The sequence below is a fragment of the Macaca nemestrina genome, chromosome 17 (assembly GCF_043159975.1).
Source record: "Macaca nemestrina isolate mMacNem1 chromosome 17, mMacNem.hap1, whole genome shotgun sequence".
NCBI lineage: Eukaryota > Metazoa > Chordata > Mammalia > Primates > Cercopithecidae > Macaca > Macaca nemestrina.
The window spans coordinates 64,350,635-64,376,739 of record NC_092141.1 but is presented as its reverse complement, the minus strand read 5'-3'; the positions used below and the strand labels follow the sequence as shown (position 1 = coordinate 64,376,739).

The following is a 26,105-nucleotide window of genomic DNA, read 5'->3' as shown; positions in this document are numbered from 1 at the left end:
GGAAGGAGATGGGGTGAGTGTGGCTGGCAACGTGGGATGGCCGGGGTCCTAATGACAGATGCTGGCTGAAAAGGAGAATCCACTTATTTAAGCATATACTTTTTAAAGAAATAGTTTGTCATTTTTTCTTTTTGTTGTTTTCATTTGTTTTTAAATTAACAAATTAAATGTATATATTTATGTTGTACAACATGATGTTTTAAAATATGTGTACTTTTTAAAGAAAACAAAAAAACCCAGCATGATGCTGTAAAATATGTATACATTTTTAAAGAAAAAAAAAACCAGCTTTCTTTTGATGAAGAAAAGTTTTTAAAAAAGACAAAAAATGTGTACATTGTGGAATGGCTCAAAGTAATTAACACATGCATTACGCCATATCTGTATCATTTTTTGTGGTGAAAACACTTAAAATCTACTCTCTTAGCAATTTTCAAGTACGCAATGCATTGTTGTTTCTTTTCTTGTTGTAAAATGGCCTTTGGAAACATTTTATTTACTTATAAAGGATGCAGACACGTTTCACCAATGACTTGTCTAATTATTATTTGGAGTTTAGTGATAAATGAGAGATTTACAATTCTTTATATATTTTGATATTCTAATTCGTTATATTTAAATCTCAACAATTCAGTTAGAATCATTTTACAACTCATGCATGTTAAGACTATAGATGGTGTGTACTAGAAAATTTCAGCTTATATATTTCCCTATATGTTACGTGCATTTTATTTAACTTTGTTATACTGTGAATATTGTGTACATACTGGACAAATGAGTCCTAATTTTGTAATATCTAGTCTCCAGATATTAAAGAGGTTGCCAATGTTTAAAAAATAGACTACAAATGGCAACATATAAAGTATTTGTATGAGCATGCATCATACAATAATTATTTATGTCTAAATATGTTCACGGTGCCAGAATACCAAGGTCAACTTGAACATATGCCAGGTTTTCACCTGGCCTATCCCTCACGACTCTGAGCAAATTGTTCAACATTTCTGGGTCTCACTTGCCCTCAACTGCCAAATAAGGGGCTGAATTAGGTGATGTCTAAGGCTCTTTGCAACTCTAAAAATATCCTACAACTTTGTCCAGAAAATGCATCTTAGAGGCCACACGCGAGCCGCCCTCAGCACCAGCTAATTAGGCTCCAGACTGCTTAGGCCAAGGCACTTCCAGGAGACTACCCCTGACTATTCTGGTGGCAAAACAATTTTATACTTGTCATCACTCCCTGAACCCAGTCAAATCCAACCAAGTGGACTCAAAACCAGTCACATCCAACCAAGTGCCTCCTGTCCCTTGTCCCTCCTTTTTCCTGCCCTGCCAACCCTCTTCATCCCCACCCTCTACAGCCATGGCCTCAAGAGGAAGGAGGCCTCTCCTTGCACACGTCTCCTTCTCTTCCAGCCTGATATCCCAGCCCTCCACATTCACACACCCAGCAAGGAACAACAACAACAGTAATAATAATGGCTGCCATTCATTGACAGTTTTCCATTTGCCAGGCACTGCACTAAGCATAATCTCATTTAGTTTTTCAACAGGTTTATGAGGTGGAAACTCTTTTTATCCATATTTTGACAATTACATGAACATTTTCTGCAGACCTCTCTGCAAAATAGTTCAATTGAAATGATTTTTTAATAGCATTAACCACTTTCTGGTGAATTGTCCTAACAACTTTTTCTATCAGAAACGTATCCTTCATCCTCCATCTGCATTCCCATCTCTCTCCCCTTCCTCTCATTTTCTCCCACGTCTTTTCCTCTCCATCCACCTTCTTCACCTCCATCTCCTCTTCTGCTCCCACTTCCACACACCTAACATAAGGACTTCAAGGCAGAGTCTGTGTTCTCTAGATTTCCAACGCCACATCTAGCTTTGTGCCACTTAATTCTTATGCTAAGACTCCTCTTTTGAGGCAAATGCAATTCAACGGCCCCTCACCACACACACTACCCTCTGCCTCACTGTCCAAAAACCTTGACACTGGCTCACAGCCCACTTCCCTCTCGTCTCCTGCCATCATGAGAAAGTTCATGCCTTTATAGATGGTCCATTTAACGTCATAGACAGATAGTTCCTGACCTCCTACTCTCTTGCCTTTCAGGTCCAATCCACTTCTGACTTCTTGTTCCAGTGACTGTTGGTCCAGTCCCATGACTACTCGCTGGACTTTGGTGACACCTGGAGTTGTGCTTACTTTAAAATTCTAAATTCTGGTTTCCACTATCCAACTTTAGCCTGTCATCCTTCACCTTTATCAATCTCCCCCTCACACTCTGCCTGCTCCATGACCTCATAAGGATGCCCAATGACTCACCCTCTGCCCTTTTCTTCAGTCCATCTGTCCCTCTGGTTTTGCTTTCTTCTTGCTATATGATCATAGAGTCAATCGCCTCAACCGTTTTCTCAAGAACAACAGAAACTTCTTTGCCACTGTTTCCTTCTTCTGGACCTGTCTTTAAATCCCAAAACCCACATCAGTCTGATCATCATCCTTTCTATTCCTGCACCAGGATTACTTCCAAACATGCAGTTGAACGTCATTACAAATGAGAGCTGGACCTCCAATTTTCTTTTACTCATTGCTAGTCAAGTATTTTTCCAGTTCAGTGTACATATTCTAAACAGTCATTCTTTCTATCAGCCACCTTCATCTGGAACATTCTAGCAACCCCTCAAATCCAGTTGGTCCAAACCTAAACTCAGTGTCTTCCTCTTCCTCTATTCCCCATCTCAGTGAATATTATGAATTCCCAGAATCTAAAATTAATTACCTAAGAGTTATCCCCAATTCTGCCTTATTCCCTACTCTCCAAATTCAATCATATTACCATATGCTCTCAAAGCCATCTTCTCTGCATCCCCACTGCCTTCATTCTTCTCACCTGGACCATTGTTCCAACCTTGCAATTGTCCACCTTGTTTCATTTCAACATGATCATGTTGCCCTCTGCTTTTTACTTAGGATTCATTACAAACTCTTTAGACCAGCACAGAAGACTAACCATGAGCCAGCCCCTGTCTGAACCTGGCAATAGATTTCTTAAAGATGGTAATCGTGCATTTTTCATTTCTGCATTTAGTTAACACTACGTCTTTCATTTTAGCACTTAGCATAGAGCACCAGACATCATAACCATGCTATTTTAAACAAAATAACAGGTCAATATTTGTGTCATTGTCCAAGATAATAAACAGATGTTACAATTATGGTAGGAACAGAGATGTTGCTAGTCTCTGTTTTCTAAATAACACATTTTTTCTGGTGGGATAAAATATTTGTTTCTGTAGTTAGCAGTCCTTTATACCCCTCAGTGGTAATTGAGACCCTACTGTACCTCACAGAACTCTATCATAATCTTACTTAACTTTATAAAAACTTTGATAATACCTGGCGCCAGATAATGATAGTACATGCCTAGGGTCTAGATGAAAGTAAAGGATTACTCACTCAAAATTAGAAGTTAAATTAATAAACTTAATATAGAACAAACCCTTTTATATTTAAGATAACAAATAGCCCAAAGCAACACCTAGGGATGTTAGACATTAATTATTTTTAAAATCACTCAATTATACATAATTTTATGCTAATCTAAGTATGCCATTTTTCTTTTGGCATATATAACTCAAATAGGAACGCCCCAATAATTGTATATAAAAGCCCAAAGAAATAATCAGTGCATGATATTTTGTTCTCCTGGGACATTACAGTTTCACACAGACAAGGTGAACATTTCTCAAAACACCATGTCTCTCCGATTTTCTAATGGATCCAGACATGTTTGCTTAAGGTCTGGAGCTGGATCTGTCAGACCACCCAATGGAGGTGCAGGCTTTGCGGGCAGCAGTGCATGTGGCAGCTCTGTTGCTGGAAGCGAATTTTCCTGTGCCTTGGGAGGGGGCTTGGGCAGCGTTCCTGGTGGGAGCCATGCTGGTGGTGCCCTTGGAAATGCTGCTTGTATTGGCTTTGCTGGAAGCGAAGGGGGACTCCTCTCTGGAAATGAGAAGGTGACCATGCAAAATCTTAATGACCGCTTGGCATCCTACCTGGATAACGTGCGAGCTCTGGAGGAGGCAAATGCTGAATTAGAGAGAAAAATCAAGGGTTGGTATGAAAAATACGGACCCGGATCTTGCCGTGGACTTGATCATGACTATAGCAGATATCACCTAACAATTGAGGATCTTAAGAATAAGGTGAGAAATCACAGATTTGGAACTATCCCAAGTATTTAAAACTAAGAAATACCTAGCAAAAGACATACAATAAGAAATGTTTTGTGACTGTTATCTGTAACTTGTATTTATTTATTTAAACAATTCTTCCTATTATTCAAAAATGGGCCCTTTGATTCATGAGTTTTAATGTAGTTAAAATGCTATTAGTTCCATTGTTTATGTTGAAGTACATTCATAGACATATGAATAAAAAAGTATTGTAGTTCTAAAGTTAGGCGAATACATGAGAATAAATAAAACCATGTGTTTAATTTTTAAAAGTTACATTTGAAACATTTTGATTATTACATAAGGAGGTAAGATTTTTATGCAAAACCTTGAGTACCTTTTTCATTTCCTGAAATAATGAATTACATAAAAGCATACTTACTTGTTGTGTTCTCTGTTTTGGTTTATTCTAGATTATCTCCTCCACTACCACTAATGCTAATGTCATTCTGCAGATTGATAATGCCAGACTGGCTGCTGACGATTTCAGGCTAAAGTAAGTGACAGAAAAAATCCTGCTCTAGAAAAAAGTTTCTATTTATTTAATTCGTTAAATAAAATTTCAATTTCATCCCAAGTAGAATGAACTATCAACTAAAAGATAAAAGGAAGCAAAGGATTTGTATTATAATGTTACAATCAACTTATACATAGTTATTATATTCCTGGGACAAAATATCAATATATTTCTCTGCCTGCCTAGAATACTGCCAAGCACAAAGTCGATGCTCAGTAAATCATTAGTCAACTAAGGAAAAACATTAACTAAAATAAAATTCCAAAACGGTGTATTTTTATTTAACTAGGTTATGCTATTGGAATTTGTGTGACGAAATAACAGCCAATTATCCAGTACAGAATTGGGTGGGGGTAATGGAGGAGGGCTTTCTTCATATATTTTTATACTACTTAGAGTCCTAATTCAATTTCTAATTTTCAGTTTAAAGCAATTGGGATTGAATATTTCTGTTTCTTGAGGTAGTCTTACTGGCACTGAAATTTACTTAAATGCCCCCCCAAGGTATGAAAATGAGCTCACCCTTCACCAAAACGTAGAGGCTGACATCAACGGATTACGGCGAGTCCTGGACGAGCTGACACTCTGCAGGACTGACCAGGAGCTGCAATATGAGTCTCTGAGTGAGGAGATGACATATCTCAAGAAGAACCATGAAGAGGTAGGAGAAGCTTTACCTGTAGTCCAATCACAATTCTGTACATTTTAAACTGGGCAGGGGTTGGGGGGTTAAAAATCGCAATAGTAATTCAGGTTAATTGTTAACATTTGCCAATGGATATAGACAGATTAGTCTAATAATACTACCTACTACGAGGGAATGTTAAAAGGCTTCAGTGAGTTAATACATGTCACACGCTCAGAACAGTGCCTGGCATATAGTAATCACTCAGTAAATGACAGCGGTCACCCCTAGGACGAATGCCTATGAGGGCCAGGATTTCAGGATTTTTTCCACTGTTCTATTCCCATCAACCTGACATTTAGTCAGTAACCATATGTTGAGTAACTCTCTGGTCTTTAAATCCCTTTCTCATTTAAAAGAATAACTAACCTCTCTTGGGGTGCTATGACTGCTTTTGGTGATGGTGGTGATTTTAATTAACAGGTCCCTAATTTTTTTTGTTGTTTGTTTTCTTTTGTTTTGAGACAGAGTCCCACTCCGTCGCCAGGCTGGAGTGCAGTGGCGCAGTCTCGGCTCACTGTAACCTCCACCTGCCAGGTTCAAGCAATTCTCCTGCCTCAGCCTCTGGAGTAGCTGGGACTACAGGCGCACACCATCACGCCTGGCTAATTTTTGCATTTGTAGTAGAGAAGGGTTTTCGCCATGTTAGCCAGGCTGGTCTGGAACTCTTGACTTCAAGTGATCTGCCCGCCTCAGCCTCCCAAAGTGCTGGGATTACAGGAGTGAGCCACCGCACCCAGCCAACAGGTCACTAATTAAATAGATGATTGGCATGAATATGGACCGAATATGTCAATTAAAAAATTGTGTGCCATAAATTATACACCTGACCACAAACTTTGAGACATAAAGTAACACGTTTGAAAACTTCTCAGACTGAGTGTGAACCTGCAATGCCCCTAAAACCACGCTCTTGCTTCCTTCCAGGAGATGAAGGCTTTGCAGTGCGCGGCTGGGGGCAACGTGAACGTGGAGATGAACGCGGCCCCCGGGGTAGACCTCACGGTTTTGTTGAACAACATGCGAGCGGAGTACGAAGCCCTTGCAGAGCAGAACCGCAAGGACGCGGAGGCCTGGTTCAATGAGAAGGTGAGGTGGGCCCCCTCCCCGTGCCCACACCTCCCGGGCGGGTGGGGACTCCGTGTGACCCTTTTGCCCGGCCCTGCAGAGCGCCTCGCTGCAGCAGCAGATCTCCCACGACGCAGGCGCAGCCACCTCCGCCCGGAGCCAGCTCACCGAGTTGAGGCGCACCCTGCAGACCCTGGAGATCCAGCTGCAGTCCCTGATGGCCACGGTAGGTGACGGCAAAGTTCAGCCTGGATCCTGTGATTCTAGAAAGCCTCCGAGAAGCACCTCCCTCTGCCCTTCCCTCTTTTTTCTATTACACCTTTGCCTGCAAATACTTAGCAGAGAGTGGAGGAGAGCAGGAAAAACAGATCGGTAGACCCTCAAAATAGAGCTTTTTCTTCCTCCTTGACATCACTGGGGGTTTCCTTCCTGGCTGATGCTTAATGCTCATTTCATGAAAATAGACATTTCACATAGATCCTTTCTCAGGGTAATTCAGTTTAGGCCTGCAGAACAAACAGTAGCAGTATTGCTCCACCTGAAAATTAGCCACAGGTCTATGATCAGGGGCGTGGGGCTAGTGCCACACAGGGCGGGGAGCTAGTATCACACCAGCATCTCCTGATACTGATGAAGCCATATTAGAAGCCACATGTGGTTTCGCCAGGCAGAGGAAGAGAGGGTACACACCTGAATGCCACATGGGCACTGTCAGGCTCTTCATCGCCACAGAGTCCAGGGTGGAGGTCAGATCCTGGAGGGCACACCTGGGAGCCAAGCCTTCAGCCATTTGGGCACATACCACCAGCTCCTGGCTTACTTCAAACATCAGCTTGGAGTCAAAATGGATTAAAGCCAGCCAGGATTAAAAATGGCTTCCCTTCTAGAGTGTGAGCTGGCAGCGCTCAAAAGGCTTGACTTTGAGAATTACGGCATGCACGTGGCCTAAGGACTCCCTTCGTCATAAGAGGTTTCGTGCCCCCTGAGGACACCAGGCTGTAACACAAAGAATAGAGCAGCTATTACCCAAGTGAGTGCAGTGAGCCAAGAAGGAAAAGATGACTCAAAACATTGGGAGACTCTTGATTTAGCTGCCCTCTAAAGGTGTGTGCTTTCTCCCTATGTCGGATTTAGATGGGAGACTTGTTTTTACACTGACTGGCCCCTAACTTAACCAGGATGGCCCTCTTCTCCTCTCCCTCATCACTGCTGCTAGCGGGTACCCTAGACCCCCCTGCCACTGTGGGCTCCTGGAGCCTTCGTTTCTTCTCCATTTCCCTTCTTCCCTGAACTAGATCCCCGAGGACTCTGTTCCTGGTGCAGGAGCTGTGTGAGTGAATCCTCCCTCTATTTCTGAGCTACATTGATGGAAATACATTTTCGAGTCCCCAGACCAGAATTGTGAGCATTTTCACATAAAAACAAGGATGTTATAAAGTAGTTAGAGTCTGTGCAGCCAGTGGTACTATAATTTGGGCTCATAGGATAATCCACACACAAAAAGCCCACTTAACACAGGACACAACTGAATTCTAGAATAATGGGAGCATGGTACCTAACTTACACCCCTGAGGCCCTGTTGTCTTATGATGAATTCTAAGCTCAATCTCCTACAGCTAGAACACGAGTCATTGGCAAGTTGAGAGTTGTCTAAATACATAAATGTTCACGTTTGCTTCCTGTGATGTACAAACTTTCAAGTTCATCCTGTTCTCCTCCCTCTTTGACAAGCCAGCCTTCACAGTGGAAGACTGTGAAGTAGAGATGCTGTCCCCTCTGACTTATGAGTGTATTAGCAATCATAAAAAGGAATACCCTAGGAGGATGCATTACCAGGGATATTAAAGTTTTGAGCTGCCGAGCACACACCTCACTGGCGTCTTGCTACCTGATGCCTCACTCTCCCCATTACCATCCTGATCTCCTTCCACTTAGGTGCTCCTGGAGAGCCCAGCACCCTCTATGTAACACACCTGTTTGCCTAAGTCAGTAGCTCTAAGTCAGTGTTAGGTTCTCAGCCCATTAGATCCAATGTCTGCCTGTGATGACAAATATTGTGTAATTCCCTCTTTGCAATGCTAGAATGAAGTCACTAGGTAATAGATTTAGAAATACACAAAATTATTTTTTAAAGTATAATACCATAAATGCAATAAAAAGGCAAGTATTTTAAGATAAAATGAATTTACTAGGTAAATACATGGGCCCGACTACTCTAGAAAATGTAATGAAAGAGGCAGAGCCTTGCATCTTCTCTTAATAAATCTTTCATTTTCAACCACGTAAGATCAGAAGTTCCTCCACACAAGAAAAGGGAAATGAAAGAGTGGAAGTTGGGATGGACACTTGGATAATGACTAATATCAAGAGAAGTAATACTTGCCCAGACATATTTATCTATAATAAAGGAAAGAGGAAAATTACCTTCATTAAAGTAGGGAGCAGATGCCAAGACAAATTACAGACTGTAGAAGTAGCAAAGAGGAAGTATGATATTCGTAAGAGTAGTGTGGAAATAATGACCTGTATTGTGTTATGAGATATAGCTCTTGCCTTGAAATCTCACATCTGTTAAGGCACTCATTCAGTCTCAGGTACCTTAATAAAAGACCTTTGATAGAGGCCAGAAAATCAAAGATGGATTAGAAAAAAAAAAAAAGCAGTAGCACAAAAGGCCGTGGAACACTGGCAGGGTGGATCTGCGGGGACAGTAGCAGAGTAACACGGAAACAACAGGTAAACTCAGAAATAAATATATAATTTCAAAATACAAGTGTTCCCATACCGAGTTTTTATTCTGCAATCCTTAAAAGGTGCTTTAATATATCAGTCGGTGTTAGTAGAAATATAACCTATATGTCACCTATGTCCAGTGGAACATCAAAAGTCTTGTGGGAAAAGGGCCATTTATCCCACATTGGGATCCCACGTCCATCATGCCTGGCCCTCACTTCATAAATGCCAGCCTCCTTTCTTCCCCATTTGATTGTGACATGCCTCGCAAATTTCCACAACTGCCTAGGAAGCAACCCTGCTGGTTTCTGAGAAACACTGTTCTACCGGTCCTCAGAGTGTTTTCATCCCTTGCCATGGCTTCTTTGATATCCTCAGAAACACTCCCTGGAGGGCTCCTTGACGGAGACCGAGAGCAACTACTGTGCGCAGCTGGCGCAGATCCAGGCTCAGATCGGGGCCCTGGAGGAGCAGCTGCACCAGGTCAGAACCGAGACCGAGGGCCAGAAGCTGGAGTATGAGCAGCTCCTCGACGTCAAGGTCCACTTGGAAAAAGAAATTGAGACCTACTGCCGCCTGATAGATGGAGACGGAAAGTAAGTCAAGTCATTTGAAAATCCAGTTTTTACTTCTTTTAAGCTACAAACATGGGCTGCCCATTAGCCTTCCATGCTTCCAAGCCCTTTCTTTTTCATTCCCACTGCAGAAAAGCATGTCCATCTCTTGCTTTTTCCAAAGAGAGTCATCTCTTCCAAATCTTGTACATCACAGTGTTCTCCTCTGCCTTAGATGACTGGAACTGTTCCTGTAGCCATTTCCATCTGTTGTCCATGTTAATCACTGTGGGTTTCAAGATTCTCTCCACCTCTCACTAGCAGGCTTTATCCTTCTTTCAGTGCATACCTAATATCACTGCTGCCCTGAAATAAATGTACTCTGAACAAACCACCTGGATCCATATATATGTATGTATGTCCTTAAGTTTTAAATTTTTGGGTGTAAAAAAAAAAATCAGATGGAAACAAGATTTATTTATACTCTCTCTTTAGATAACATTTAATTACTTTCAACTCCTACTCATAAAAATCTTAAGAGTTTCCTCTATAGAAAACTAAGACCTGTTTTTGGCATACAAATTTCACTTGAGTTCATTGAGCCAATGAATATTTCTTAACTGATAGTAAGCAGAAATATAAAAGAATAAATTATATTTCTTTTACAGTTCATGCTCCAAATCAAAGGGCTTTGGATCAGGAAGCTCTGGGAATTCATCTAAAGGTAATAAAATCTAGTTCTACTTTTTTTTTTTTTTTTTTTTTTTTTTGAGACAGAGTCTCGTTCTGTTGCCCAGGCTGGAGGGCAATGGTGCGAACTCAGCTCACTGCAACCTCCACCTCCTGGGTTCAAGCGATTCTCCTGCCTTAGCCTCCTGAGCAGCTGGGATTACAAGCACCCACCACCATGCCCGGCTAGTTTTTTACATATTTAATAGAGACAGAGTTTCACCATGTTGGCCAGGCTGGTCTCAAACTCCTGACCTCAAGTGATCTGCCCACCTTGGCCTCCCAAAGTGCTAGGATTACAGGCGTGAGCCTCCACACCAGCCCTCTAGTTCTATTTCTATCAGAGCAATACTTTTACGTTAATGGTAGTCACACACTACAACCGTAGTCAATATTTAAGTAACTTTAACTAAACTGTTCTGAATGGGAAGTATTAAGTGCCTAAAACTATCCCAAGCTATTATTATAAATATACACTTACTCCCTCAATCAAAAATATGCATAATATATTATATTGAACTAGCAGTGGAATTGTCACGTAATCTTTTTGGTTGAATATATGTATTCTTATGTTTTATTTCTAGATTTATCCAAAACCACACTGGTAAAGACAGTGGTTGAAGAGATAGATCAGCGTGGTAAAGTTCTTTCATCAAGGATTCACTCCATTGAAGAAAAGACATCTAAAATGACCAATGGCAAGACAGAACAAAGGGTTCCTTTCTAGCTGTCATTTTAGATAAAAGAATAATTTGGGAAAGGATCCTATACAATTGTGTTATTCTAAATATCAGAGAGAATATACACACTTTTTACTTTTAAAGATAAGTTACTTAGCAAAAATATCTGTTTTCTTAGTTTTACAGGATGTTGGGTGTTTGTTTCCAATAAATAAAAAAGTTGATGTGCATTCATTTCCATTCACTGATGACTAATAAATAATTATTTGTGATTTTTTTCTCTGTCTAATTCATAGAGAAACATTTGTGGAATATATTTTAATTGCCTTTCACTGTTGTTTTAAATAATAGTCAATACCGCCACATGGCATTTGAATATTAAACATTCACTAGGCATAATCTTTAAATCACACCATGTCTATGTGGGCAAATAATCAAAAAATTCAGAAATTCTCCTGTGACTGAAAAGTCTCACCACTAGATGACGCATTCCTGGTATTTTACCAAGAGCCTCTCTCAAACTCTTCTTTTCACAATACCCAGGATATCATTCCTCGTCTAAACAGGATAATCTCCAGAAAACTCCACAGCAATACGGCTTGTGTCAGTGACACTTTTCCTAGAACAGGGGTCAGAAGCTTTTTTTGTGAAGACTCAGATAGTAAATATTTTAGGCATGGCAGGCCATACAGTCTCTATTTCAACTACAAACCTCAGCCATAGACAATAAATGAATGAATGAACATGACTGTGTTCCAACAAAACTTAATTTATTAACACTGAAATTTGAACTGTAAATATTTTTACCTGTCATGGAATATTATTCTTAACTTTTTTCAACCATTTAAAAATGTAAAACCATTCCTAGCTCACAGTCTGTACAAAAACACATAGCAGGCCAAATTTAACCCACCAACACCTGTTCTCAAACGTGAAGCCCCGTGAGGCTGATGAACATCATGATTCTTGTGATTATGACTATTTATACCTTTCTGGATCAAAATGTATGGTAGGAATTCCCAACAAGTATTAAACTGCCTAAATGGAAAGCAGCTCCTTTATTTCTCTGGTATATGGCCTGATTCCAGTGAAAATCTCCAGCAAGAGAAGGAATTCTGTCTCATAACCCTCCAGTCACATGGGATTCAGAGAAGTGGTGAAAAATGAGATATTCACAAAATCTTCAGCCAAAAGCCATCAAATGAAGCAAATACTAGAAATTCACAGAGAAATAATTTCCAAATGTACAATGTTCAGGGCCAGCTACATAATTTTCAGGACCTAGTGCCAAAGGAAATTATGGGATTCCTTATTCAACAATCAGGCAAAATGTATCACCCAAAGGCACTAAAATATCAAGCTGTTTCCTTGCATCCACATTTATGTTTTCAACTTGTCCTGGATTTTGTTGTTTTGATTTGGGGTTTTCTGTTGTTGTTTTCTTTCCTCTCTTTTTTTTTTTTTTGCTATTTAGTTTTCTTCTAAGTAAAGTATATTAGTCCGTTCTCACACTGCTATAAAGAAACTACCTGAGACTGGGTAATTTATAAAGAAAAGAGGTTTAATTGACTCATAGTTCCATATGGCTGGGGAGGCCTCAGTAAACTTACAGTCATGGCAGAAGGTGAAGGGAAGCAAAGACCTTCTTCACATAGCGGCAGGAAACAGAGAGTGTATGAGGGCGCAAGAAAAACTACCATTTATAAAACCATCAGATGTCGTGAGAATTCACACTATCTCAGAGAACACCATGGGGAAACCACCCCCATAATCCAATCACTTTCCTCTCTTGACACGTGGGGATTACAATTCAAGGTGAGATTTGGGTGGGGGCACAGAGCCAAACCATATCATAAAGAAAAATTAAAATTTTAAGTTATTGGCATAAATGTTACCATTCGTTTTATATTGAAATCCAAGCATAAGAACATTTAACTTGTATACAGAATCCCCAAGGTCACACAATTCATAATTTGTAGCTCATACATGTATATGTATATTGTTCCTACCAAAACAGTGGAAACACTGCACAAAACAAACTCAAAGTGTTTTTATTTCACTTCTGTATATACCCACCTTCTACCAGCATTCTCTACCTTTGGTTTACCAATGAGTAAGAAGACTAAAAGGAAAAGGAACTACAGGTTGTTTGACCTTTCTATATCATCATTTTCCACTTAAGCAGTCGGCAACACAGGCAAGCAGGAAAGCAGCACAAAAAACTATATGATAGTCCAGGCGTGGTGGCTCACTCTTGTAATCCCTGGGAGTCCAAGGCGGGTGGATTACCTGAGGTCAGGAGTTCGAGACCAGCAAGGTCAACATGGAGAAACCCCATTTCTACTAAAAATACAAAAATTACCAGGGCTTGGTGGCACATGCCTGTAATCCCAGCTACTCAGGAGGCTGAGGCACGAGAATCACTTGAACCCAGGAGGTGGCAGCTGCAGTGAGCCAAGATGGCGCCACTGCACTTCAGACTGGATGACACAGCAAGATGCTGTTTCAAAAAAAAAAAGCACATGATAGAGTTCCTTGGTCATTCACATTTTTTTAGAAGACCAGTGTCTTCTTTCTATACTCAGAGAGCAAGTTCTGGTTTGAATGGAAAGCCTGGTTTCTTGGGTTCGATAGAAATTGCGATTACTCAGTCATAGACACAATATACTCACCTTGTAGTTGCTTTGGGTTTTGTTAGACTCCTGCACATTGTGGATCCACCAGAATGTTGGGCACACGGGCATATGCCCCTGAGACAGTAAGGAGCACCTGCAGGCAAACATATTTGGTGTACTTCTCTGCTCACTTGTATGCCCCATAGTCCCATCAGAATTCACTAACAAGAGACAGGCTAAAAAGACAAAGTTCTGCTACCATCTTGAAACTAAGATTTTCAAGATGGTAATGGGAGAGCATTAATCCAAATGTGGGGCCTTTCTGAACATGAGGCCTTGTGCAACTGCACAGGCTTTGTGCCCATGACGCCAGATCTGCTTATCACGTATGCTCATGACACATTGATTTTTCTTTTTAACTGTCTTCATGGTGGCCTGCTTTCCAAGGCAAGGCCCATTACAGCACAGAAAGTGCACACTACACTTTGTGGTGAGGGGACTGTTGACTTGAAAAGATAACTATAAATTCACCGCTTCTTGTTGAAAAAAATAAACCAGAATTCCCTGTGCATCTATTCAGCAAAGGAATGGGAGTAAAATTAAATTCCGGATAAGCCTGCTTTAAGTTCTGTTGAGTCCACAGAATGGAAGGAAACATCCTGCCCTCAGTCTTTTGGGTCTTAAATCTGTCCTTCCTTCCTAGGCGTGTAAAAATTGACTATGGTCTTTGGTTCACTGTTTTCCTTTGCTGGGCAGAATTCTAGGGCTCCTGAGTTCTTTACGCATTCTGCTAATGGTTACCTGTTCTTCTCCAGTCCTTGAAGCTTCACCTTGCTTTTTGCTGAAGTGGGTTTCTACACTGAAAGTACTTCCCAAAAATCAGTCTCCATCTGAAGGAAAAGGAAAGCAACCACTGTGCTTGAGTGGTTGTTAAAGCAAAAACTACATGCTGCTATTCCTTCTTTTAACAAAACCCCAAGATTTATGGGAGCTTTTTGCAAGGGAAATAAATTGCCACTTGTTACTGGCTGTAGCAAATGTTTTGACATTTCTATTTTTCTTTTGATTTTTGTCATCATATAGGAATGTATAATTCATTGTCATATTTATAAAAATTTCCATCTTAGGTTCTGAGTTTTACAATTGCTGGGACCCACGTTTTCTTCTAGTACTTTTAAGGTGATCATATGGTTTCTGTCATAGGACACTTTTATCTGCTCCACATAATATTGAGTCATTCTCATTTCTGGTAAATAACTTCCTTGAGATATTTTACGCTATTTAATATATTATTGAATTATATTTGCTAATATTTTATTTAAGATTATTTCCAGACTATGTCTTTCTTCTGGGGACTGATTCCCCTAAATTTCTCATTTTCTGTGATTGTACCTTAATTAGTTTTTTTTCCTTTTATTTCTAATCATTTGCTAAGGTTTGTCATCTCATTTCTAAGATTTTCTAATTCTGGTTTATGGGGATTTTTTTTCTTTTGTCATTTTTAGCGATTTTAAGTCACTTTGAAATGGTGGGTTGTATCTTACTCAGTTTTGTAGGCATTTCTTTCTGGTATGCTTTCATTTTCTATGGGGACACTATCAACTCCTCACCCTTATTATCTTGTATTCACATTTCTTGGGATTTTACTTCAATCCTTTTCTTTTGCTTGGTTTTATTGCCAATTCATGTTCCTTAACTTCTAGACTGAAGTATCATTCTAGGCTGGGCATGGTGGCTCACACCTGTAATCCCAACACTTTCAGAAGCCGAAGCAGGTGGATCATTTGAGGTCAAGAGTTGACCAGCCTGGCCAACATGGTGAAATCCCTCTCCACTAAAAATACAAAAATAGCCAGGCGTGGTGGTGCACACCTGTAATCCCAGTTACTCGGGAGACTGAGGCAGGAGAATCACTTGAAACTAGGAGGCGAGGTTGCAGTGAGCCAAGACTGTGCCACTGCATTCCAGCCTGGGCAATAGAGTGAGACTTCATCTCAAAAATTAATAATAATAATAAAGTATAATTCCAAATAGCTTTACTAACTTCACAGAGTTCCCTTTTCTCTTGCTTTTATCTAGGATTCAAAAATACATTGGATTGATTTCTGAAATTTCCTATCTTTTTTTCCCTCCCCCACTTGTATCTAGACCTTCTCTTTCCTTCCTGTCTATGACCCTCTCCTGAATAATTTTGATTCTTCCCCCAGCAGTTTCTCCTCGTCGTGGGTTGCTGTCCCAGGAGGGAACCATGGCTGGTCAGTTTTGAGAATTCACAGGATGTAGGCTGTTCCATTCCCTTCTGAATTCATGGAGGACCCCTAGTTTAGAGTTAAAGTTAGAACAATTTTCTAACTAGTTTAACCCTGTTTTCTCCGTATCTTTATCTCTCATGCCACTTTCTTACGCAATTAAAACTACCAAGCAATCATTTTCATCTATTCCCATGAAGACCTCACTTTCAGACTCTCCTGTCCTCCTACGCAATATGGGCTATCTGTTTTTTAAGCCTGCTACCCAGCTGTCATGTGGGAACACTCACTCAGTGCGCTCACATTGGAGCTCCATTTCCAGGAACCTAAGTTTTCCTTTTTCATGTTTTTCTCCCTCGCGGGTTCCCAACAAAATGTGCAAAGGAGATAACTTTTTTGAGACCTTTCACGTCTGAAAAGATTTTTATTCCACCCTCACTTGTGGTTGTGAAAGTAGAGAATTTTGCTTCTCTACATAAGTCACAATTAGAAAAAAAAAAACTTAGAAACGAGGTGACAAACCTTAGGAAAGGATTAGAAATAAAAGGTTGGATATCATTTTGGGTTCACTTTTTTTTTTTTTTTTTTTCCGTTTAAGAGACAGAGTCTCGCTCTGTCAGCCAGGCTGGAGTACAGTGGTATGATCACAGCTCACTGCAACCTCCGCCTCCTGGGTTCAAGGATTCTCCTGCCTCAGCCTCCCAAATAACTGAGATTACGGGCATGCACCACCACACCCAGGTAATTTTTGTATTTTTAGTGGAGACGGGGTTTCACCATGTTGGCCAGGCTGGTTTTGAACTCCTGATCTCAAGTGATCCAGCCCCCTCGGCCTCCCAGAGTGCTGGGATTACAGGTGTGAGCTACTGCACCTGGGCTGGGTTCGTATTTTGAAAGCATTCTTCAATGGAACAATGGCTTTCCTAAAATTGAATATGTGTTGGCTTTGCTCCTGACATTTTAAGTGTTTGTTTTTCGCCCCTGCCCCCAGCCATGGTTCTCTGAAAGATCCTGTGGATGCGCCTCACTGTGGTTGTTTTTCATTTATCATTCATGTTTCTTGGTGGTCTCTTCGAATTTAGAAGCTCAGTTGTTTAGTTCTGAGTAGTATTTCAGAAAATATGATTATAAAATAATAAGTAGGTCTCTTTCCAGAAGACCTATTTGACGTTGTTCTTCTTTGACCAAGTCTCTCATTTTCTAATCTTTTCTTTCATCTGTGAACAAAAGTTCTCTGAGCAGAAAATTCAAGGACAGAGACTTCATTCCAGCAAACAGCTAGTAAGCTGGTGAGACACAGCCTTTGGTATAAAATGAAGGTGTGTTCCAGAGAACAAAGGGAGGGAATTTGTCTTTTAGAGAAAGTTCCCACCCAGGTTCCCACTTAGGTCTGCTTATGCAAAATGCAGGATTGAAATTTACTTAGTTCTGATCGGTCGATGTTTGCTTACTTAGCTCTTATTAGTCAGGGCATGCAGACTTCTGATTAATCCATGTAGGTTACAGTCTATTATTTGGTTCAGGTGGCATAAACAGGAGGTTGCTTGGTTTTAATTTGAATTTAGGCCCAGTTAGCTGCTCAGGACTCATCTTAAGAGACTGGCTCTTTACACCAGGCACGGTGGCTCACACCTGTAATCCCAGCACTTTGGGGGGCTGAGGTGGGCGGATCACTTGAGGTCAGGCGTTCAAGACCAGCCTGACCAACATGGTGAAACCCCATCTCTACTAAAAATACAAAAATTAGCCAGGCATGGTGGCACGTGCCTGTAATCCCAGCTACTTGGGAGGCTAAGGTAGGAGAATTGCTTGAACTCGGGAGGCCGAGTTTCCAGTGAGCTGAGATCGTACCACTGCACTCGAGCCTGGGTGACAGAGCAAGACTTAGTCTCAAAACAAAACAAAAAAAAGAGAAAGAGAGAGATTGGGTCTTTCAAGGCTCACATATTTATCTTTTTATCTTTTTGTTCTAATTTTGGGGAGTTTTTTAAAAATTTATTTTCCAATTCATCTATTGAAGTTTTATTTTGGGAGTTAGTTTTTAATTCTAAGAGGTCTTTTATGTGCTTCCTGTTCAATTATAATGATGTTCTATCCATGTTTGAAATATACAGTATTTTTGTTACTTCTGAAAGTAATAATTATAGGTAGTTTCTTTTTTAAAGTTTTCTTCAATGTTCTTCATTATCTCTGTTTCCCCTGAGTACTATTTTCTGTTTGTTTGAGTCTCTGTCTTTCTTGCTGAAGTGTTCTTTAACACATGGTGATATTTTAAAATATGTTCATTTTGAGTAAGACCTTAAACACTCGGAACTTTTGCGTGAAGTATCCTTCCAGAGTGGTTGTATGGTGAGCTCCCTTTTGGGGAGAACACTCAAACATTTCTATCTGGAGGTATTTTCTCTAAGATTCTTCAGCTTCCTCAGAGAGACCCAACAATTCGGGCTGGCTACATAATTTCAAGGCCCCGTGCAAAATGAAAATGTGAGGTCTCCTCTTGAAAAGTCAGGAAAAAAGTTCAGTTAGAAATATTAAAACAGGCCCAGCATGGTGACTCAAGCCTATAACCCCAACACTTTGGGAGACCAAGGTGGGTGTTCTGAGGTCAGGAGTTCGAGACCAGCCTGGCCAACATGACGAAAACCCATCTCTACTAAAAATACAAAAATTAGCCCACTCCAGCCTGGGTGACAGAGCGAGACTCCATCTCAAAAAAAAAAAAAAAAAAAGAAATACTAAAATATAAATCTTTTTCTTTTAAAAATGTCTTATTATTTATAACATGTAATGAGGTAATGAGGACACATTTATAACTGCATAAACTATAAACAGCAAAGAAATAATGTTTTGGTGTCCTAGTTTTATGTAAAACAATAAACCATAATACTTTATTAATGTATTAAATTGATTGACAAATCTTTCTGGCTTTTTTTCTGCAAGCTCATTTATTAAGTCATGAAAATTTAAATTTTTGCCAACTTGATTTTCAATCTAGGTAATTGAAAGTGATGTCAATCATTCTTGGCAAATGCAAGATCTCAAATGATTTGTTATAATTTTTAGTCTGAAGAAGAAAACCAGGTGGAAAGAAAAACATGAACAAAGGGAAAGAGATGGGAAAGAGGGAAGTAGTAAAACAGAACGGACAAGTCAGTGAGGGAAAATCTACATTAAGACAGTGAGGTGGCTCCTGCCTATAATCCCAGTACTTTGGGAGGCCAAGGTGGGAGCATCTGTCAAGCCCAGGCACTCAAGACCAGCCTAGACAACACAGCAAACCCCATCTCTACAAAAAAATACACAGATCAGCCAGGCATGGTGGCATGTGCCTGTAGTCCCGGATATTTGGTAGGCTGAGGTGGGAGGATCACTTGAGCCTGGGAGGTTGAGGCTGCAGTGAGCTCTGATCATGTCATTGCACTCCGGCCTGGGGGACAAAGCGAGACCCTGTCTAGAAAAAAAAAAAAAAAAGGAGAGAGAGTCGTAAATACCAAGCACAAAACTATAAGAAATGACAAAGGCAGGGCGCAGGAGCCATAAGTGGAAGAGAAAAGGGGAACAACATGAGATGTAGAAAAATTCTCAGAAAGCAGCTGTCTGAAACTCGATCAGACTCATCAGACTGAGGTTGTCAGTACTGAATGTAACCAAGAGAGTATAGGAGAATAAATAAAATAAATGATGATTAGAGATGTGCAGTGATGTTTGAGAGGTTAATTTCAGTAAAATGGTGGGACCACAATTCAGAAATAAGTAAGAGGTGAAAAGTACAAGAAGCAATGCAGAAAAGTGCTATGGAAACGGACAGCCAACAGAAGGAATGCAGAAATATGAGCGATCTAGAGATAGAAAGGGAACACAGACGCCACAGTCTAGACTCTTCACTTTACAGATGTGGAAACTGAGGCCCGAGGAGGGGACCAATTCCTTTACCTAACCTGGTTAGCAATGGAACTTAGACAGAAAACCAGTACAGGTGAAATGGTAATTCAGGAAGGATAAGGATCAAAGGAACACTTTCGGTCTCCAAAGAAGATTCCCTTTAATGCCTCTGTTTTCCTTTAGGACCTCCCCTCCTTCTTCTGGTACTATGGACACACGGTCTTGAAATTATTTTCAACATATCTGATAGAAAACTATGACTATGATACTTCATTGCTGAAGAAAGCACAATGCTGATTTGGGTAAGGGAAAGAGAAATCTGTCTATCGTACTTGTTTATTCTTATAGGTATTATACATTCCTGAAGCCCGGAAGACAGGAAGGGTTACTCATACTACATTTGAAATGCATCACTATAATAATCCTGATAATACTCCACCCTGTCCAACTCCAGAGATAACAAATAACTCCACGATAACTATCCACCTACAGAAATGGACACAGTACGGTAAAGCCATTCATTAAAAAAAATCACCCCATTATGGATAATTCACAATGAGCTGGCAAACATCACTTGGCTATGAGCAAAGCTCATCAAGAAACACCCTAATAATGTGTATATAAAGGCAAACCAAGCTGTTTGAGTAGGACGTTCACCATCAGAGCAACACCGCAGAAACAAACACTCCAGCCTGGACACCATGTCTGTGCGCTTTTCTTCTACCTCGAGGAGACTTGGCTCTTGCGGGGGCGCTGGCTCTGTGAGGCTCTCTAGTGGGGGAGCAGGCTTTGGGGCCGGAAACACATGCAGTGTGCCAGGCATTGGAAGTGGCTTCTCTTGTGCTTTTGGGGGCAGCTCATCTGCAGGAGGCTATGGCGGAGGTCTGGGCGGGGGAAGTGCTTCCTGTGCTGCCTTCACAGGGAATGAGCATGGCCTCCTCTCTGGCAATGAGAAGGTGACCATGCAGAACCTCAACGACCGCTTGGCCTCCTACCTGGAGAATGTTCGAGCCTTAGAGGAGGCCAACGCCGACTTGGAGCAGAAGATCAAGGGGTGGTATGAGAAATTTGGACCGGGTTCTTGCCGTGGTCTTGATCATGATTACAGCAGATACTTCCCAATTATTGACGAACTTAAGAACCAGGTAAGAAACGCCATGGCGTGAGTGTTAGCACTCCGGAGAGTGTTCAGCCACTCACAGATGCACAAACGTATCACAATAACGGGGCTTTGCCCTCAGCTTCTAAATTTTAGGACTTCATTTTCAATACTAAAAATAATTTCTAGTAAATTCTAATATTTGAACATGGCACATCCATCATGTGGTATTAGGTATGTGTGTAGTGTGTATGCTTTTGGTAATATTAAAATATCAAAAGCTGCCCAGTGTCTCCAGCTATATATTTATAGGCTTTCCCACAGAAAGAGCTTTTTTTAATGCTTGGGGTGGGGAATAAAAGAGACCACACCTGGCCAGGCACAGTGGTCATGCCTGGCCAACATGGTGAAACCCTGTTTCTACTAAAACGACAAAAATTAGCCCAGTGTGGTGGCACGTGCCTGTAATCCCAGCTATCTGGGAGGCTGAGGCAGGAGAATCACTTGAATCCGGGAGGTGGAGGTTGCAGTGAGCCGAGATCATGCCACTGCAGTCCAGCCTGGGCAATAAAGCAAGACTCGGTCTCAAGAAAAAAAGAGAGTGAGAGAGACCATACTTAAACTACCCATCTTCAAAAGAATCATCTGATTATTAGAGACAGATGCCAAAAATATCACTGTAATTTCATAGGTAATTTCATTTCAAGGAACTTTGAAATGCGTCTTAAATATTTCCTCAATCTTAACTAACTTTTCTTTTGTCAGATAATTTCTGCAACTACCAGTAATGCCCATGTTGTCCTGCAAAATGATAATGCAAGACTAACAGCTGATGACTTCAGACTAAAGTAAGTAGGGCTGAAGATAAATAGGAAAAACAAAGTTGTCTAAGCATTTTTTCTCCTTTATTCTTCTAAGTTATTTGAGGTTGGCTCAAGTCTTTGTTCTTGTTTATTCATGTATTTGTTTTAAACAAAATGCATATTAGAATGAGTAACTAGCTGAGCAACATATTTTACCTGGGAAATTCGGGGACTAACAAAAAATGAATGTCAAAGTCATATGAGAAAGAATTTTGGCTCTTCCCATTCTCTTGCTTCAATGAAATGTATTTGTGGCGTGATAGGTGACCTCACTGAAGTTTTAAGTATTATCTTAGTAGTTTTAGCTCAAAGCTTAGTTCGAGTTGTGATGTGCCATGTCTAACGACTAATCATGAAACTTTCAAATACTTTTCTAAGGTTTGAAAATGAGCTGGCACTTCACCAGAGCGTTGAGGCGGATATCAACGGTTTGCGCAGAGTCCTGGATGAGTTGACCTTGTGCAGAACGGACCTGGAGATCCAGCTGGAAACTCTCAGTGAGGAGCTCGCTTACCTCAAGAAGAATCATGAGGAGGTAGAAGCTCCACCCGGCTGGCTCTCACAATCTCCTCCCTCCCAAATTTTAAAATTAATTTCAGATGATAAATAGAATATATTAAATTAACGTTCAAGAAGGAAACTGTCAGTTTCTCCATAAGGCTTAGATTGTTTAAGATGCTTCTGTTCATCCTCTCAAAAGAAACAAACCTCCCAAAAAGTTTCTAACCTTATAGATCTTGTCCATCTGGCTCCTTTAAAAATATTCAGGCCGGACGCGGTGGCTCACGCCTATAATCCCAACACTGTAGGAGACCCAGACTGGAGGATCGCTTGAGGCCAGGAGTTCGAGGCTGCCGTGAGCCATAATCGCACCACTGCATTCCAGCCTAGGCATCAGAGCGAGACCCTAACTCAAAAAATAAAATAAATAAAATATTCAGATCCTAATTCCGTTAAACAAATATCTTTCAGGAAATGAAAGCTCTGCAGTGCGCGGCTGGAGGCAACGTGAACGTGGAGATGAACGCGGCCCCTGGGGTAGACCTCACGGTTCTGCTGAACAACATGCGAGCTGAGTACGAAGCCCTTGCCGAGCAGAACCGCAGGGACGCGGAGGCCTGGTTCAACGAGAAGGTAAAACCATGCTTGGGTGCGCTCCGTGGGCGCCGGGCGCAGAAGCAGCCAGCAGCACCCTAACGCCGCCCCTGCCGTTCCAGAGCGCCTCGCTGCAGCAGCAGATCTCTGACGACGCTGGCGCCACCACCTCAGCCCGGAATGAGCTTACCGAAATGAAACGCACTCTTCAAACCCTTGAGATTGAACTTCAGTCCCTCTTAGCAACGGTAAGCGAAAAGTTACAAAACACATTTGCTTTAGAAATTGAGAAAAAAAAAATCGAAGGTAATTTTCTTCCAACATAATTACATATTTTAGTTTTTAGCCATTAATTACAGTGCTTGACATAAGACACATTTGCATTTTGCACATGACAATCCTCTTTGCCTACAAAGTATAGCTGGATGCTAATAATTATGAAATATTAGAAATTAGCAAATACAATCAAGATACTGGAAAAAGAAAATAGTTTTGACTTTGAATCTTCTATCCTAAGTCAAAATATCAAAAAACTCTCATATGTGGAAGCCAAAAAGGTTGATCTCATAGAATTAGAGAGTGGGATAATCCTTACTAGAGCCTGGGAAGGGGATGGGGGGATAGGAAGAGGTTGGTTAAAGGATACAAAATTACAGCAGAATAGGAAGAATCAGTTCAAGTGTTCTATAGTACTGAGGATGACTATAGTTAAGAATAACTTATTCTATAATTTCAAATAGTTCAAAGAGAGGATTTTGAATGTTCCCAACACACACAAAAAAAAAATGTTTGGGACCTTGGATATGCTAATTGCCCTGATTCTATCACTACACAATGTGTGTTTTGAAATATAATTATGGAACCCCGTAAATATGTACAATTCTTATGTGTCCATTTAAAAAGAAAAAGAAGAAAAAATCCTACTGCTTAAAGAGAGTAAAAATACATTTGCGCCACTCCCAACTTCATCTAGCATTCCTTCTGACCACTCAATCAAGAGCACTTACAAGTTCCTTTTAAGCGGCATAAACAGAGGCAAAGTAGAGGCATGAAGACTGACTATAAAACTAAACATGTGTAATGATAATCATAACTGCTTTCATTAAGCGTTTACCCAGCACTTCCACCCACATGTGAGTCCACAACAACCCCGGGGCACAGGGCAGGGCAGATGTTATAACTCATGTCATTATTTCCAAAAGAGGACTCTGAGATTCGACGAAGTTAAGCAATTCCCACAGTCCCACAGTTGGGTAACGAAGGCATCCAGAAGTTCTCTCCTAATTTTCTAGCTCCCAAGTCGATACTTTTCCCACTATGGCTAGTAAACCACCAGAGTTTATCCACAGATGAAGCTATGAATGTACATAAAATCAAGGCTTTATATAAAAAATACTTGCAGGTGAAAGGATAAGACACGCTCATCTTCATTCCATGTAAAATTGCAGTGAGTGTTCCCTCTGAGTATCTCTATAAACCCATTCAGATTCACAAGCCAATGAACTGAACTACTCTATTTAAAGCCTAAGAAGGTAATTCTTTTCTGTGGTTTATTCTACTCATGGAACGTTTATGCAGTTCACTGCAGGATGACTTTTTAATAGAAAGCTACAGTCCTCATGAGCCAAGACTGTCACATGGCTAGATATGAGTAGCAAAGTGTAGGCGGACTTCCAGTTGTGTGGAAAGTGGCAAATTGTGCCAAACTCTACAAGCACAGGCTACATTGGTGCAGGGGAGGGATCTTTTCGTTTGTGCCCTATGAAGAGAAAATTTCATTTTTTTTAGCACACCTGGGCATCTGAGGGGCATTCAGCAGCAGCTGTGTCATTCTCAAATCAAAAAGTAATATGACATTTAATAAAGGCAATAATTAATATTGAACAAATAGAATCTTTTGGGTAAATGTAATTATTTGTGTGATGTAAGGATAATTATCTTAATTATCTCTTAAATGCTTTGACTTATTCTAAAACACTGTGACCTTTTCTATTAAACCATGTCTTACCAAACTACAGAAACACTCCCTGGAGGGCTCCTTGACGGAGACCGAGAGCAATTACTGTGCGCAGCTGGCGCAGATCCAGGCTCAGATCGGGGCCCTGGAGGAGCAGCTGCACCAGGTCAGAACCGAGACCGAGGGCCAGAAGCTCGAGTATGAGCAGCTCCTCGACGTCAAGGTCCACCTGGAAAAAGAAATTGAGACCTACTGCCTCCTGATAGATGGAGAAGATGGGTCAGTATTGCTGTCATTGAGATAACAATTCATTTCTAAGGTTACTAAAGATTATTTGAAATCAATTACAAAATATCTAATGAGCTAGATCACATGGAGATAACACTCTTTTAGTGTTATTTCAGAATGCAGTGAATTCCCACCTTAAATCATTATTTTTCAGTTTCCTCAGTAAAACAGAATGAAATGATTCATATAAGTGCTCTATACTTTTACAGCTCGTGTTCTAAATCAAAAGGCTATGGAGGCCCAGGAAATCAGACAAAAGGTAAACAAAAGCTGCGTTAGGCATTCAGTGTTCCTTTGTATGTGTTTCAAATGATGAGTTATTTCCTATTTATGAATTTGATAAATTCTAACAGTTTATATGTGGCATTTTAGATTCATCTAAAACCACCATTGTCAAAACAGTTGTTGAAGAAATAGATCCTCGTGGCAAAGTTCTCTCATCCAGAGTTCACACCGTGGAAGAGAAAGCCACCAAAGTCAACAACAAGAATGAACAGAGGGTGCCTTCCTGAACTCCCGCCTCTGAGAAACAATGGCCCCCAAATTAAAATACCAAAATGAAACTCGTTTCCTAAATAAGGGTCCCCTTATTTTTCTGCTTTTCTTCCAATGAATTAAGACAAGTTATTTTTAGAATAGTACCATTTCTTTGGCTTTTTCTCTATGGTGGTGTTTCAATAAAAGTTCTTCCTGTTGCAAGTCATCTTCCCTGGTTCTAGCCAATCTTTGCATTTTAGATACACCTTCCAATGGGAGCTGAATTTTGTCTTTAATTTCTTCTGTTTAATTCAATGGTCTTCACAAGTTGGAAGTAAGTTTAACATGAAAACTAGTTGGAGTCTTTTT

The 26,105-nt window shown here is 40.6% G+C and overlaps 2 protein-coding genes and 1 long non-coding RNA gene across 4 annotated transcripts; 2 read left to right on the top strand and 1 right to left on the bottom strand.

The window, feature by feature from the left end:
• The first annotated feature begins 3,750 nt into the window (after positions 1 to 3,750).
• On the top strand, positions 3,751 to 11,483 carry LOC105472213 (keratin 28). The gene is made up of 8 exons (XM_011725239.3): positions 3,751 to 4,215; positions 4,659 to 4,741; positions 5,267 to 5,423; positions 6,375 to 6,536; positions 6,616 to 6,741; positions 9,627 to 9,844; positions 10,471 to 10,526; positions 11,116 to 11,483. Exons 1-8 carry the CDS (start codon positions 3,766 to 3,768, stop codon positions 11,256 to 11,258), a joined length of 1,395 nt encoding a protein of 464 aa, XP_011723541.2. The 5' UTR covers positions 3,751 to 3,765; the 3' UTR covers positions 11,259 to 11,483.
• Positions 6,758 to 23,175, bottom strand: LOC139359638 (uncharacterized). 2 transcript variants are annotated; one of them, XR_011615836.1, is made up of 3 exons: positions 20,953 to 23,175; positions 13,884 to 13,980; positions 6,758 to 7,511 (listed from the first exon to the last, which is right to left on the bottom strand). It is a non-coding gene; the product is annotated as an uncharacterized lncRNA (long non-coding RNA). The 2 variants fall into 2 exon arrangements; XR_011615835.1 differs by lacking the exon at positions 6,758 to 7,511 and adding an exon at positions 9,941 to 10,168.
• Positions 20,659 to 25,962, top strand: LOC105472212 (keratin 27). Its single transcript, XM_011725238.2, has 8 exons — positions 20,659 to 21,102; positions 21,822 to 21,904; positions 22,298 to 22,454; positions 22,892 to 23,053; positions 23,137 to 23,262; positions 25,033 to 25,250; positions 25,469 to 25,518; positions 25,632 to 25,962. Exons 1-8 carry the CDS (start codon positions 20,659 to 20,661, stop codon positions 25,769 to 25,771), a joined length of 1,380 nt encoding a protein of 459 aa, XP_011723540.1. The 3' UTR covers positions 25,772 to 25,962.
• Positions 25,963 to 26,105: the final 143 nt, after the last annotated feature.

Bases quoted from the DNA above. Each gene is read 5' to 3' on its own strand.
- LOC105472213 (XM_011725239.3), top strand. From the start codon at position 3,766: ATGTCTCTCCGATTTTCTAATGGATCCAGACATGTTTGCTTAAGGTCT. The intron at 4,742-5,266 runs GTAAGTGACAGA...TGCCCCCCCAAG, and splicing joins GCTGACGATTTCAGGCTAAA to GTATGAAAATGAGCTCACCC. The intron at 5,424-6,374 runs GTAGGAGAAGCT...GCTTCCTTCCAG, and splicing joins TCAAGAAGAACCATGAAGAG to GAGATGAAGGCTTTGCAGTG.
- LOC105472212 (XM_011725238.2), top strand. From the start codon at position 20,659: ATGTCTGTGCGCTTTTCTTCTACCTCGAGGAGACTTGGCTCTTGCGGG. The intron at 21,103-21,821 runs GTAAGAAACGCC...TTCTTTTGTCAG, and splicing joins TTGACGAACTTAAGAACCAG to ATAATTTCTGCAACTACCAG. The intron at 23,054-23,136 runs GTAAAACCATGC...CTGCCGTTCCAG, and splicing joins AGGCCTGGTTCAACGAGAAG to AGCGCCTCGCTGCAGCAGCA.